Source organism: Bacillus rossius, chromosome 8, assembly GCF_032445375.1.
Source record: "Bacillus rossius redtenbacheri isolate Brsri chromosome 8, Brsri_v3, whole genome shotgun sequence".
Classification (NCBI taxonomy): Eukaryota; Metazoa; Arthropoda; class Insecta; order Phasmatodea; family Bacillidae; genus Bacillus; species Bacillus rossius.
Window position 1 is genome coordinate 23,819,994 of NC_086336.1, and position 13,144 is coordinate 23,833,137.

Genomic DNA, 13,144 nt, shown 5'->3' on the forward strand with positions numbered 1-13,144 from the left:
TAATGTAGTGATACACAAAAAAGTAAACATTGTTTACAAATTATTAATTAAACAAAGCATTAGAATTATAACAGTCAGCGTTAATTTTTAATATAATGTAAGAAACTACATGCCTAGTCTGTAAAAATATTTCTGAAATTTCTGTTTTCTGAAACGCCTTCAATGTTTCAACTGTGTTTTGGACGGCCGATCTTGTCAACATTACTACAAGGACCATTTATTGACGCCTATCAAGAAAGCCATATTGTTGACATCTCTCAAGGGAGTCATTTTGTTGACATCTCTCGATGAAGCCATCTTGTTGACGTCTCTCAAGGCCATTTTGTTGACGTTGATGCAAGGCGGCCATTTTGTTGGCGCTACTCCAGGGCGGCCAACCAACTGTTGATGTGGCCGGCCACCACAGAGCAGCGGGCCTCACCGCAGATGAAGCTGACGTGGCCGCCTTCCACGCGAACGACGTCCACGCGACCAGTCGACACCTGCAAACAACGAACAAGACTTGTGTCATTATCTTCAGACTGTTCTTGTTGAGCTGCACGAGTATTGTTCCTCAAGCCTTGTGCCAGGATCTGCTATTTACGTTCTGTTATACTTGCGGCGAATCGTAAGTATTGTTCGGTCCGAGCCCTGGAGTCGAAGTGCAGAATAGAGCCGGGTGTCTTTCATCTTAATTTGTGACATCACGACCGGCATATTCGATGACCTTGACCCAGCCGCTATCATTAACAATGTCATATACACCATCTTTTGTTCTAGAAAGTTACACCATTATTTTTTGATTGTGCTTCCTTTTTGTTGATTGTGCTTCCAATTATGCTTCCTTTTCGTTGATTGTGGATCCAATTGTGCTTTCTTTTTTGTCATATACGTGTTGTGTGTGTGTGTGTTTGTGTATCCATTGCAAGCTCATTGTGTGCACTGTGTAACCATTTAGTGTGCATTGCATCAGGCGCGTAGGAAGCAAATATTATAAGGGGGGGGGGGGGCAAAGGAGAGTATCATTATAAGTGGTGGATTTAACAAAAGGGGTGTCCGGGGGCTCTCCCACGGTAGAAAAAAATATTGTATTCTAAGGAGCCGAATGGTGCTTTTTAAGCATCTTTCGTAAATAAAAATTCAACGAGCGGAAACATTTACTGGTCTTATATCCCACAATAATATTTCCGCTATCAGCACTGTGAAACGTGAATATTTAGAAGAAAACAAGAACAGTTGCCGTGCCGTATTTATTGTGCCTGTACACTTATCGAAAAGTCTCATTTTATTTTAAGAATAAAGTAACGCACAGACAAGAAAATCCCACAAAACCACTTAGCATTGCAATGAAGACAATGCCTCTTGTTCACCTGATGCAATGGCCGGGCAAAACCACCACTTTTCCCGGCCATGAAATGTTATGGCCGGGCAGTCGCCTGGGTCGCCCCCTCCCCCCCCCCCCCCCCCCCCCCCACGGTTCCTACGCGCCTGCATTGCATGTATTGATATACATTGCATATATTTTGCGTGTACTGTGTGTCAATTGTGTGTCCGGTGTGTAAAATGTGTGTTATTTTTTTGTTTAATATGTGTATCGTTTCTTTAAATGTGCTTAGTAAAATCTGTAGTGTATTTACTGGTTCAAAAGCTTTTGGTTTTGATAATACCTTTTTTCAGGGATTCTTGGTCCTTTAAAAGCGTAAAACATGTTCAATTGGTCTAAATCCTTGTAATTGATTTTATTGATACTTTAGGTTTGACAGTTCGAAGAATTTATCTTGACTTCTTGAAATATGTTATATTAACTGTCGAAGAAGAAGGTCCAAAAAATAGGAAATGTCTGGTATATACGTCAGACATTGTTCATAACCTGGTCTCGTGGTCCAAAGACACTTAGTCTATACGTATAGCATTGTAAATGAACTGGTGGGAATGTATTTAATGCATCGAAACAAAACAGATTTTCGTGTTCGGCAGTGCGTCCACATGTTTAATTCGTCGGAAAAATATTTTGTATAGAGTCGTTTTGCGTAGAGAATATGATTAATAAACTTCACAAAAGTTAATACTTGTTTTAATATTATGTTACATTATTTTTCTTGCTGAGAATCGAACCAAGGATGGAAATACATCGAGTAAATAATTATTTCAATTTACAATTTTGATAATTTTCGAAATTTTTCCTGAATTTCTAGGTAAATAATTAGATATTCCAACATGGCGGTCATGTCGTCTTACTGGAGGCTGATATATGAGTAACTTAAACCTCTTTTAGGATTGTGAACTATATTTACTAAATAAGTATGTAGGTATTGCCTAAAATATGATTTTTTTGCATTGATCAAATACCGAAACAAAGACGGGAATCCATCCATTCAATAAATTATTTTTTGATATTTTTTTGGAATTTTCCCCTGATTTTATATGTTTATTAATTTCAATTATCAAGATGGTAATCAATATGTTATCATTCGCTTACTGGCGGCCGGTATTTGACAGAATTTAAGCTTATTTTTGTACTTTCCATCAAATTTATTTAAAAAAAATTTTAATTTATATATTTGTATCAGCCACGGATCAAACCAAAGAAAGGACCTAATAGAATCAATCAGTTAATTTAATTTTATATTTATATAATGAATTTTGGAATTTTTTCCGAATTTATAGCTAACTAATTATGAATTTACAAGATGGCATCATAATTTCAAGATGGCGGGTGCCACAGTCATAATAAATGATTACTGCACTCTAGCAGGTAAAAATTAAGCTAACATGGTAGAAGTGTACTTGAGCAGACGAAAATAAGATGGTGGCCTCCTGCGGACGAAAACCTAACCTATATATATATATATATATATATATATATTTATACATATACACACACTCTGTTATTAATGGTGAGAGGTTAATCTGTCTGCGGCTTCCGTGGAGGAAGAAACCCTCTTTTTTTTCCTCACAGGGTTCGAACCGAGGAATGAGTTTTTCATGATGTAAGTTATCAGCAACGACATGAGTACAAAAATTGCACACAGTAGGAGTATCACTAAAAAAGTACAATATGTATTTTTGCTGCAAAATGAGCAAATATTCTTTCACTTCTAGGCACTAAAATGTAACAACTCATATATTGTATCACAAACTATATATGTATTAACATAAAACATTTTTAATGAAAAATACTTAAAATTAATTGAATTTTAATTATACATTATTATTTCACAACGTTTTGATAACGTATTATAAAAGCCACGTGACAACCCACGCGCGAAACGAACTATAAAAAACTGCCTCTTCTTTCTATTCCTCCCTTTATCATTCTTTTTTTCAAACGCCATGGAAATGTTTATACTCTCTGTCACACTGCAGCACAAGCGCCATCTATAGGCCTCACGTAAGAATTGAATACCGTGTGCTTCTTCCAAATTCTTGTTACTCATTTCCGTTTATTGACTTACGTTGCAATCGCGGAATGAGTCCCACTAAAGAGATCAGAGATGAAGAGGATGCTTTTATATACTTTAGTAACATGAATTTTTATTTTCTTTAAATATAATTTTTTTTTATTTATTATGTATAGATTTTTTCTGAAACATTGTCATTATTTACCTTGTTTTAAAATATATTTCGTTTTTATAACTTCTAAATTTATAGAAATGAATTTAAGTTTTCTTAGGTTATTTATATATATTAATATGTAAATTGTTTCAGTTTATAATATGTTTGGATTAGCCAAAATATTAGACGCACTCAAAAACAAGCTTGCTTTTATAATTGCAACATTTTCCTTTTTATTTTCGTCAATTGTATTCAAAGAGTAAAAAAAAGAGAGAAAAGAAATAAAATAAGTGCCGTATACCAAGAGCTAAGAGGTTACTCATGAAACATGTTAAATGACCAAAACTGTAGTGCCAACACTGAACTGTGACCATGACACGCGGCGGTGGTCGGAACATGGCTACTCGCCTCGCTGAAGCGCGAGTCCGGGTCGTCTTCGGCCCTTACGAGGCCTTCCTCCGCGACCACGACCAGCACGTGGCCGCAGATGGCGGCGCCGCGGCGGCGCTCGTGCCGGGCGCACGCTTCCACGCGCCAGTGGAACGCCTCCAGGGACTGCCGCGTCTCCTCCAGCTCCGCCGCGGACACGCGGCGACCAGCCAGCGCCACGAGGCAGCGGTCCAGCCGCGGACCCCACGAGTCTCGCGACGCCAGCTCACGCTCCAACTGCGCAGTCGTGTGTGACATCTCACCTCCGGTTACGAGCAATCTCATGTGTTCTCATTTTCTTCAAGTTGAAAATATAATTATACTCGGACACGAAATTTAAATGAGATTGCTTTAAAATAATGCAGAGCGTAATCAATATACTGATGAATAAAATAGTAGTTTTTCGGGTATAAATACCAAAATTTCTAGACGCTAATCACACACATTCTGCACCAGCCGCTAGAATCCGCTGCCTAAATCGTAAACGTTACTTTCCATCATCACCCGCAAACGGTAAAACGATACAAACTTTTACTGTCCTTGTGTAGTTAAAGAAACCTTTATATTAATTTTGTTATAAAAGCCCTGGAAGCTGCTATAAGTGGGTGTAAGACAATATAGTATACTCAGAGGTACGGAAGGCAGAAACATTAAATAAAATAGAAAGTAAAATATGAATCGGATTTTAAGGAAAAAAATAAAAAAATAAAGTGTTTTGCTTAAACATTGCAGTTTTATTGTTAATTATATATTTCGTTATTTTGTTTTTATGGTTTCAAGAATCCCAAAAATACTCAGGGGCCCCGGCCGTAAGAAATTATCAATTACAAACAGGTTATTAATTTTATCTGTAAAATAAAATCGAACATTTTCCTTTGACATAATAAAGTTTTCACAAAAACTAACATAAATAATTTAACCAGCGTACTTAAAAGGTTAAACATTTGTTAGCCAAACCAGTGTTTCTGATCGTTTACTGTTCACTGGCGGTGACTATAAGTGGGAGTGACTCGTAGAATTCATGTCCATTCCAGAGGGAAAGGTGTAAATTTAGTTCAATTCCGGGGTAGGCCTGAGCCGGAGAAAAACCTGAACCTTTGCAACATCTCTTGGACCCCACTGGAACCAAGCAGAAAAGGAGGTCCAGTGGTCAAGATAAGAAATTAAGTGACGAGCAACAGGAATAGAGAAGTCAGTGCAAAAGTTAAGTAGAGTCACCTTTAAGCAAAAAGACGTAGAATTTCTCACTTGCCATTCTGGGGGAGTAATGCTAAAAATCACTCCCTCTCAAGCTGCACTCATGCTCGCGGTAGCCCGGTGCGAGACATGCTACAGGATTACCTAGAAATACGAACTAATGCGACTTACAAACTAGATAATAAAAAATAAAAATAAAAACTAAGGATCACTTTCGGACAATCTGGGATCACATCCCTTAAGTTAGTCGCCGCGAGACTGCTTCAGAAAGGAGTCGCGACGATAAGCACAGGAGAGATGCGACCCAGTTGACGACAGAAGTATGAATCAATCAATCCACAGGGTTGCATGAAGTGAAAAACAATTTGACGTGACAACGTCTAATATATCGATGAACGCCGGCTGCACGCACGAAAAAGTGCCCCACTACGGATGTCCCACTACGGATGTGTTCTGTTTGCTCATTGTACGCATGCGTGGCATCTCTCTTCATGCTCATTGTACGCATGCGTGGCATCTCTCTTCCACTCGATTGGAACAACCATCGATTTGACTTTTCAATCATATTTTCGTCGTTTGAATTATTAATATTATGTAATTTAACTATCGTCCACCGATTTTCAGCACAATCGGTACGGTTATTTAAAAGTAATGTTGAAAATTCAAATACATTTTGAACCAACAATGGTGTTTTACAGTAACACATAATAATACAAATTACACCCGGGATCTTTTGCACAATGTTTTAAAAAATATTGTAACACATTATAAATAAGTTTGGTGAATTTGGGATGTGTATTCGTTATAAAATGGTGTTAATATTATACCCCTACCATGAACAAAGTTTTTATAAATATATATATATATATATATATATATATATATATATATAGTAGTATAGGAATGGGGCTACTGGGACAGGAGTCAGGTTGTGGTGCCTGTGGTGCCGACCGCCATCTTGGATTGTGACGTCACGGCGGCCATCTTGGATGCAGCGTAACGGGACACATCGTAACGGGACAAGTAGATCACGGCAGCCATCTTGGATCCGCCATCTTGGATCCGCCATTTTGGATGATGTCATTTTGTTTTCTAGAAAATTCCAGCCTTGTTTTTTCCGCCATATTGGATGATGACGTCACCGTTGCAATTTCCGTCACGGCCGCCATCTTTAACTTTTTTATTTATTATCCGATTTTAATGAAATTTTTTTTAAAATTTATAAAAAATTGAATTAATAAAATTTTCATAAAATATTTATAAAAAATTTACATTAACGACACGGAGCTCGGAGTCCTCGGTTCAAACCCGACGAGTGCAAAAAAAAATTAAAAATGGCTACCGATCCTTCCCCCTAGGTGGCTGCTGGCAGACTGACCCCCACCACTTTTACCAATGCACATATACCATCAGGTAGTATGACGTCATGTCCACCATCTTGTCTTTGATGCTGGAAGCCATCATCAATGTATCGTCGGCGAGAGTGCGCTGACGCCATGTTTGTTTAGTTCTTATCCGATAGAGTGCAGTAATCATTTATTACTGTGACACCCGCCATCTTGAAAATCCGTAATTATTTAGCTATAAATTCTGGAAAAGTTCCAAAATTATTAAATAAATCACTCAATAATTTATATATTGATTCGATCTGCTCCTGTCCTTGGTTCGATCCCTGAATGATGCAAAACATTTAATTTTATATAAAAAATAATAATTTCAATATACCAATTTCAACATTCGTAAAGAGTCTCTAAATCCTCTATGACCATCATCCTATCAGACATCAAGACCACCATATTGGAAATTCGTAATTTTTATGCTAGAGCTGCGCGAAAAAGTTCAAAATTCATTAAATAAATTTGTAATCTATATACTGATTGATTGGATCGACTAAGGTCCTTGGTTCGATCCCTTGTCGATACAAAACAACATTAATATTTTAAAAAAGTACCACTAAAGTGTAAGGTTTGAGAAAATAAAAAACACCGCAAGTTCTTTTAAAAAAACTTTTATTACATACATACTACACTACTACAAGTACAAAAAAAATACACAGACAAATTACTAAAGTTTTGTGGATTTCTCGATTGAAACAGTCTTCTTATTGTACGGACTAAGCCCTTTACATGACTTTAAATGTCTATCCGATCCAGTCATCACCGCAGCCAGAGACGAACTGAAGTTCATATCACCAGGGTCTCACTTATATATTCTCATCAGCTGGTACAACACATGAGTCAAAACAATAACCATGTTCATTATACTTGCACTTAACTTTCTCGGAGCATTTTATATAATGACGATGTAAGCTGTCGAGGCGTGAAATTAGTTTTTTACACTTATTGCACTGAAACAGTATTCTTTGAGCATTATTCTGACAGCTGCTTCTTTCATGTCTGCGCGCATTTGAAGTTCTAGTAAATGATGCGTCACAATAGTTGCATTGATGCGATGCACGATCTTCATGAATTGAAGTCTGGAATGCAGATGGTGAAACTTCAGCTGATGATGGAACAGCACGTATCGTTGTCTCCTCTGCAGTCGGTATCTGGATCTCCACCGCTGTCATGGTCTCCTCTGCATCCGGTATCGGGATCTCCGACTCCATCATCGTTGCTGTCATCGAGGTCCCTGCTGCTGTCGGTAAACAGTCTATCCCGGTCGACATAACTAAATCTCACGAAACTTAATGGAGAGAGCAGGTCCGTACTGCACCGCGGCCAGAGGTGAACTGCGGGTCCACTCGTCTGAACTTCGCTTATATACCCGCGGTCTACTGGTATACTTCATGAGTCAAAATAATGTCTGTAATTAAAATTAATTTTTATTAGGTACCTAAAAATTGTAGAAATAAAAAACAAACACAAGTTCAAGTTTTACACATTTATTTATAAAAATTACACAAATACCCATTAGGTTAAGGAATTAAGCATTTTCGCAAGCAAAGTCTTTAATGCTGCATGCACCGCCTCGTCGACTCCAGTTCCAACTGGTTCGTTGACTCCGGTTCCAACTGGTTCGCCGGTCACGCGATCAGGAACACAGGTTTCCAGCTGGTCATCTTCTGCGACGTCGTCAACTCCGACAAGACATGGTCGGTGACGTCTGTGACCACGTCTACGCCTGGGCTTAGGCTCAGTGCTAGTTGGGACAGATTCACTGCCTGAACTGCGACGACGAGATGCACGCCGTTTGGAAATCTGCGTAGAAGCATCACAGGTCGCAACAGGTTGCAACATGTCCATGTTTGGTGTTGCACATGCAGACGAGGCGACTACCTCAGCGATGCTAGCAGGAAGGATTGTGTGTGGTCTCATGTGATAGACGGCACAGTTTCCAGGTTCGCAACAATCTACCAGCTGCTGAGTCGGTTCGTAGGACACAGGAAAGTGCGCAAACCGCCAATGCTGAGCACCTCCATCACAGGTTTCTGTATATGTACGTAGATACCCGGAATCCCAGTAGCTGTACTCGACACTGCTGAAGCTAGGTCTTGCGCTCACGTACACGTTAGCAGGATGAAACGTAAACATCTTCTTGCAGGTCGAACGTCAACTGAAGGCACGTACGGATGTACGACATTTATATATGCAGGCTCCTACTAACACTGTGTGTGCCATTTCTGCATTAACTGCGAGTTTGTACAGGCACAGACACGTTCAAACTTGTCACGTGGCTGCACGTCGTATATTGCACTAAGCTTGCGCAGGGAAGGACAGCAATAGTCGGTCTGTAGGTCTACAATTACAACTGTTCCGTCGTCACATAGATCTCGTAGCCATTTCTTCTGTTCAGGTCCGGCAACGTAGATTATTTCGTTTTGAACTAGTAAATCTTGAAGTGTGTTTTTCACTTGATGGTATGGGATTTTTCCTTCGTCCCACTCTAGTCCGTGATAATATTTGCATAGCCATTCGTTCGACCGTTTACTTTTTTCGTCTAGTAGTTTCCACGGATACGGAGGTCGGAAGCTGCGGGTTCGAGTCTTGTCTCCGGAGGTAACAGCAATTTCTTTGAGAACAAAGCCGTTTTAGCTCTGGAAACCTTGAAGGTTGCAGTACATCTCGTCGCTAGCAATGCTCGATCGTAACTGAATTATTATCGCAAACGAAACGGTATTTAAGTCAGAATTTTCACAAGTTTGTCTCTACAATTGTACGATGCAAGCCGATCGTGAAGTATCAGACAAAATGCATAGGTGTTTGGTGGAATATTTCCGCTAGTCGTTATCTCGATCCTACAGTCGATGATGTTTGAATTTATTCGATCATCCTGTTTGGAAACGTCAAACACCATTAATGGAGCCTTGTTCTTGAAACTGTCAGGACTCAGTATCGGTGACTGTCTCCGCCCATAGTAAGCTTGCTGAAACTTGGCGTACATTTGATATGCGAGAAGAAATCTTCCACTTTCAAAATCCATGTTCATGTCAACGTACGGATAACTTTCGCTGTTTAAAAATATTTTTACATTGCGTATTTGACAGTTATCGAATACGGAGCGACTTACTCCTGCATTGAGCTGTCTTCCGGTCTGAAGCCCAACGATGATGTATCTTGGTTTTTCCGTAGCGAAGCTGGACTTTACTATCCAATTGATACGCTGACTATGAGGCAAGCCAGGATAAGTTTCCAGGCTCCAGGATCGGAATGGCACATCGAAGTTCTTGCCATTTTCTATGTTCTTCAACATCTTGACTCGTTCAACGGTGCTCACTTGGATGTGGGGCAGCATCCATTCGATAGACTGTAGTGTTAGCGAGACATCTTGAGGGTTTTCTGCAGCGGCGACAATTGCATTAATGTGCGTGTTGGCTAGAAGCAGTACGAGCTCTTGTTTCGAATTAATGATTATATGCTTGTAGTCCTCAGCGAATCCGAGAAGCATGGACAGAGGAACACAAACTTCGAACTTCCCTTCGGCATAAACAGGAAGCTTATATTCATCCTCGAGAGCCCAACCGGCCATCTTTGCAGCAGACAGTTCATTTGGCGTGAGCGAAAGGTAATTTTTCATAGCAGATGTTATGCCTACATCTCTCGTCTGGTCTACCTCGATGCCATTGAGTACATATGTAATGCGCTCGATTAGGTGAAGAATACCATTGCAGGATATTGATGTCGTTGTCGGGTGCGTACCATCCGCTTTTGTAAGCGTGCCTCTTATACGTAGAAATGACTGCGAAGGTAAAGTACAAATATCTTGGTGTTGTACTGCAATGCGTACTTCCGATAATAGTACGTACGGTCCGAGCAGGAAAGGCTGGTACTCGTGCAATTCCATTTTCGTAATGCTGTCTTCAAAAATGACCGGATCTTCTTCGTTGAGGATTTCGTCTTCCATATTTATTCGGCACTTGACCAATACTAAGAAGATACTTTATGTTGTCAGGTGTTAATGCACCGATGTCTGGTAGAGAACTGTTCTTATTCACGTCAATACAATTTTTTTATAACTGTTCGGTGTTACGAACTTTATGCCCATCGCTTCAAGTGCAGACGTAATGTAATTTCTTCGTCTTGAAAATTCACCAATCGTCCTCGCTGGTCAACGATTCGGACGACGACTTCGTGTGCGCACTTCACGACGACTGGAACGTAAATGATACTTTGCGGTACTTCTACCAGTTTATATCCTGGCGGGACCATCGGCGAAAATTCGTGCAGCATGTTGCTTAGTCTTCCGTTGAGATACGTTCCACTTGCCAAATTACAGTTTATTCTTATGACATTCACAGGCAAAATGTTTACTGCGCGCGTAGATTTGTACGTTCTTCCTGCATCATACACCTTTGATTCGAATCCTAACAGCGAACCTATGGTCCCAGGTTTCGTAAAGTCGACAATTTCACTGCATGTTAGAATGCTTTTTTGAGTGTTTGGATTTCCACGCAGTTGAAAGTCTACATCCTGTGGTAACATATCCCTGATGTAATTTGCAATGTCGTCAATTTCGTAAGATCCAACAGGTAACTGTATTTCATGAGCGGTCCTATCGCTTTTCAGGAAGCAGATCTTGCAGTTTTCTTCGTCGATATTCGGTATGGCATTATACGTTTGAAAATCTACGAGTCCGATACACCATTCTCCGTCTAAATCCAGAGGCGGGAAATGAACCGCCCGCAGCTCAGATGCGTGACCTGTCAAGGTAAGTGTTATCGACATGACTAATAAATTATCATCACTGCACAACCTTTAAGTAGCAATTTTTATTTGTCAGCTAAATTTATTAGTTAAAAAGCGAAGACACAAGTGTCCGCAGTTTGTTTGATTAGGCATCTGTTCCGTTTCGTAATTGTAAAAACAGTGTAGTGGTCCGGCCCAGGTACCGCCTAAGTTCAGGCGGAGGTCTCAAATTTCCAAAACTGTCGGAGTAAGTAGCTTTTTTTCCAGACTTTATGTAAGCCACCCAGTGCAAGGCCGCGACCCGACGACGTGTCTAAATCAATTATGGCGCGTTCGTTAGTTTTTGGTTTGCTGGGCAAAGTGTCTCGCATAAACACGCCGCGGAAATTTGGTATTTTCAGTTTGCGTGCGTACTTTATTAAATCTACGTTGGTGAGCGGTCGTTTCGGCAGAGAACTTAGGATTTTCGTTTCTTTTTCATGCCTCGGCCTGATTTGTGAGGACGTAAGTACAGTCCTGCGCCGTTTTTTTTACCCATGGCAATGGCTTCCATGCTTGCATTATGTCACTGTGCTTCTTTTAACTGCTTGCGTTCATTCTTCGAAGTGTTGACTGCCCGCACTATACCGCTCGTTGCACCGATGAGACCGCCGAGAGCACCCAATGCAGGCAAAAGCAAAGTAAGAAATCCTCCTATATCTTCTTGTCGAGAGTCTGTAATTTTTTCTTGGCTTTTTGCACGCCTGCACCAGTCTTGCATTTGGTCTTGCGTGAGTTAGTCTTTGACTTGATGGAGCTGGATCGACGAGCACCCAGTCCTAATTTGGTCTTTGCCTTCATGATTTTAGATACGCCTGTAGGCTGCGATTTTTTCTCCTAGTCCCGCGTGCGACGATTTACTAATATCTTCAGCTTCCTGTGCCAATATCTCGTCGGCCCGGTGCCTGGATTCCAGATCCTTGCTGAGGGAATACGCAATATCGTGCTGCTTGCACTTTTCGTCGAGAGAATTAATGCCAACGTTACCGTGAGCTAACCTTTTCGCTAGTTTGGTGCCGGGGCCGCAAAATCTGTAGCCGGGAATGTGTAGCTCGATTGGTAGATTGTTTATCAGCGAGTTCACGAGTCCTGCACCGCTGTTTTTTTTGTTCTTACCTGTTCGAGTCATTACGCGCAACTGACCAGAAAGTATAAATGTGTTTGATTTTATACAATTTATTTAGTACAATGCAGGTCGTCAAGCAAGATGTTTGTTTGCCCGTGCGCATTACGCAAGACGATGAAACTAGCGGTCGCGAATCACGAAATGGCTTACTGTTGCCTTCTGCTCTACGATGCATAATGGCGGGACCGTCAAACTGTGGCAAGACGTGCGTTCTACTGAGTTTACTGGAGGAGCCAAACGGTCTTCGGTTCGAGAACGTTTACTTGTATTCCAAGTCGTTGCAACAGCCAAAGTACCAGCGCCTAGCAACTGTTCTACGCTCGGTGGAAGGACTGGAGTATTTTCCGTTTAGCGATAATACCGATGTGGTGTTTACCGACGAAGCAAAGCCTAGTTCCGTGTTTGTGTTCGACGATGTAATGTGCGAGAAACAAGGCATAATACAAGAGTACTTTTCCATGGGCAGGCACGCCAAGGTAGACTGCGTATACCTGTGTCAGACGTACAGTAGAATACCCAAACATCTCCTACGAGATAATGCGAATGTTATAGTGATTTTTCGCATGGACGAACTTAATTTACGTCACGCCTACGACGACCACGTAAACAACGACATGTCGTTTCAGGAATTTAACGACATGTGTTCCTTGTGTTGGAAACACGAGCACGGATTTCTAGTCATCGTAAAGGACTG

General features: G+C 40.6%; 1 protein-coding gene across 1 annotated transcript in view; it reads right to left on the minus strand.

Annotated features, from left to right (window-relative positions):
• Window positions 1-359: 359 nt before the first annotated feature.
• The window catches only part of LOC134535265 (fatty acid synthase-like), a 171,669-nt gene continuing 158,884 nt past the window's right edge, over window positions 360-13,144 (minus strand). The window contains exons 13-14 of the mRNA XM_063374338.1: window positions 3,943-4,200; window positions 360-482 (exon numbers count right to left, since the gene is read on the minus strand). Of these exons, the coding sequence (XP_063230408.1) occupies window positions 360-482; window positions 3,943-4,200 (381 nt within the window). The remainder of the gene's footprint in view (window positions 483-3,942; window positions 4,201-13,144) is intronic.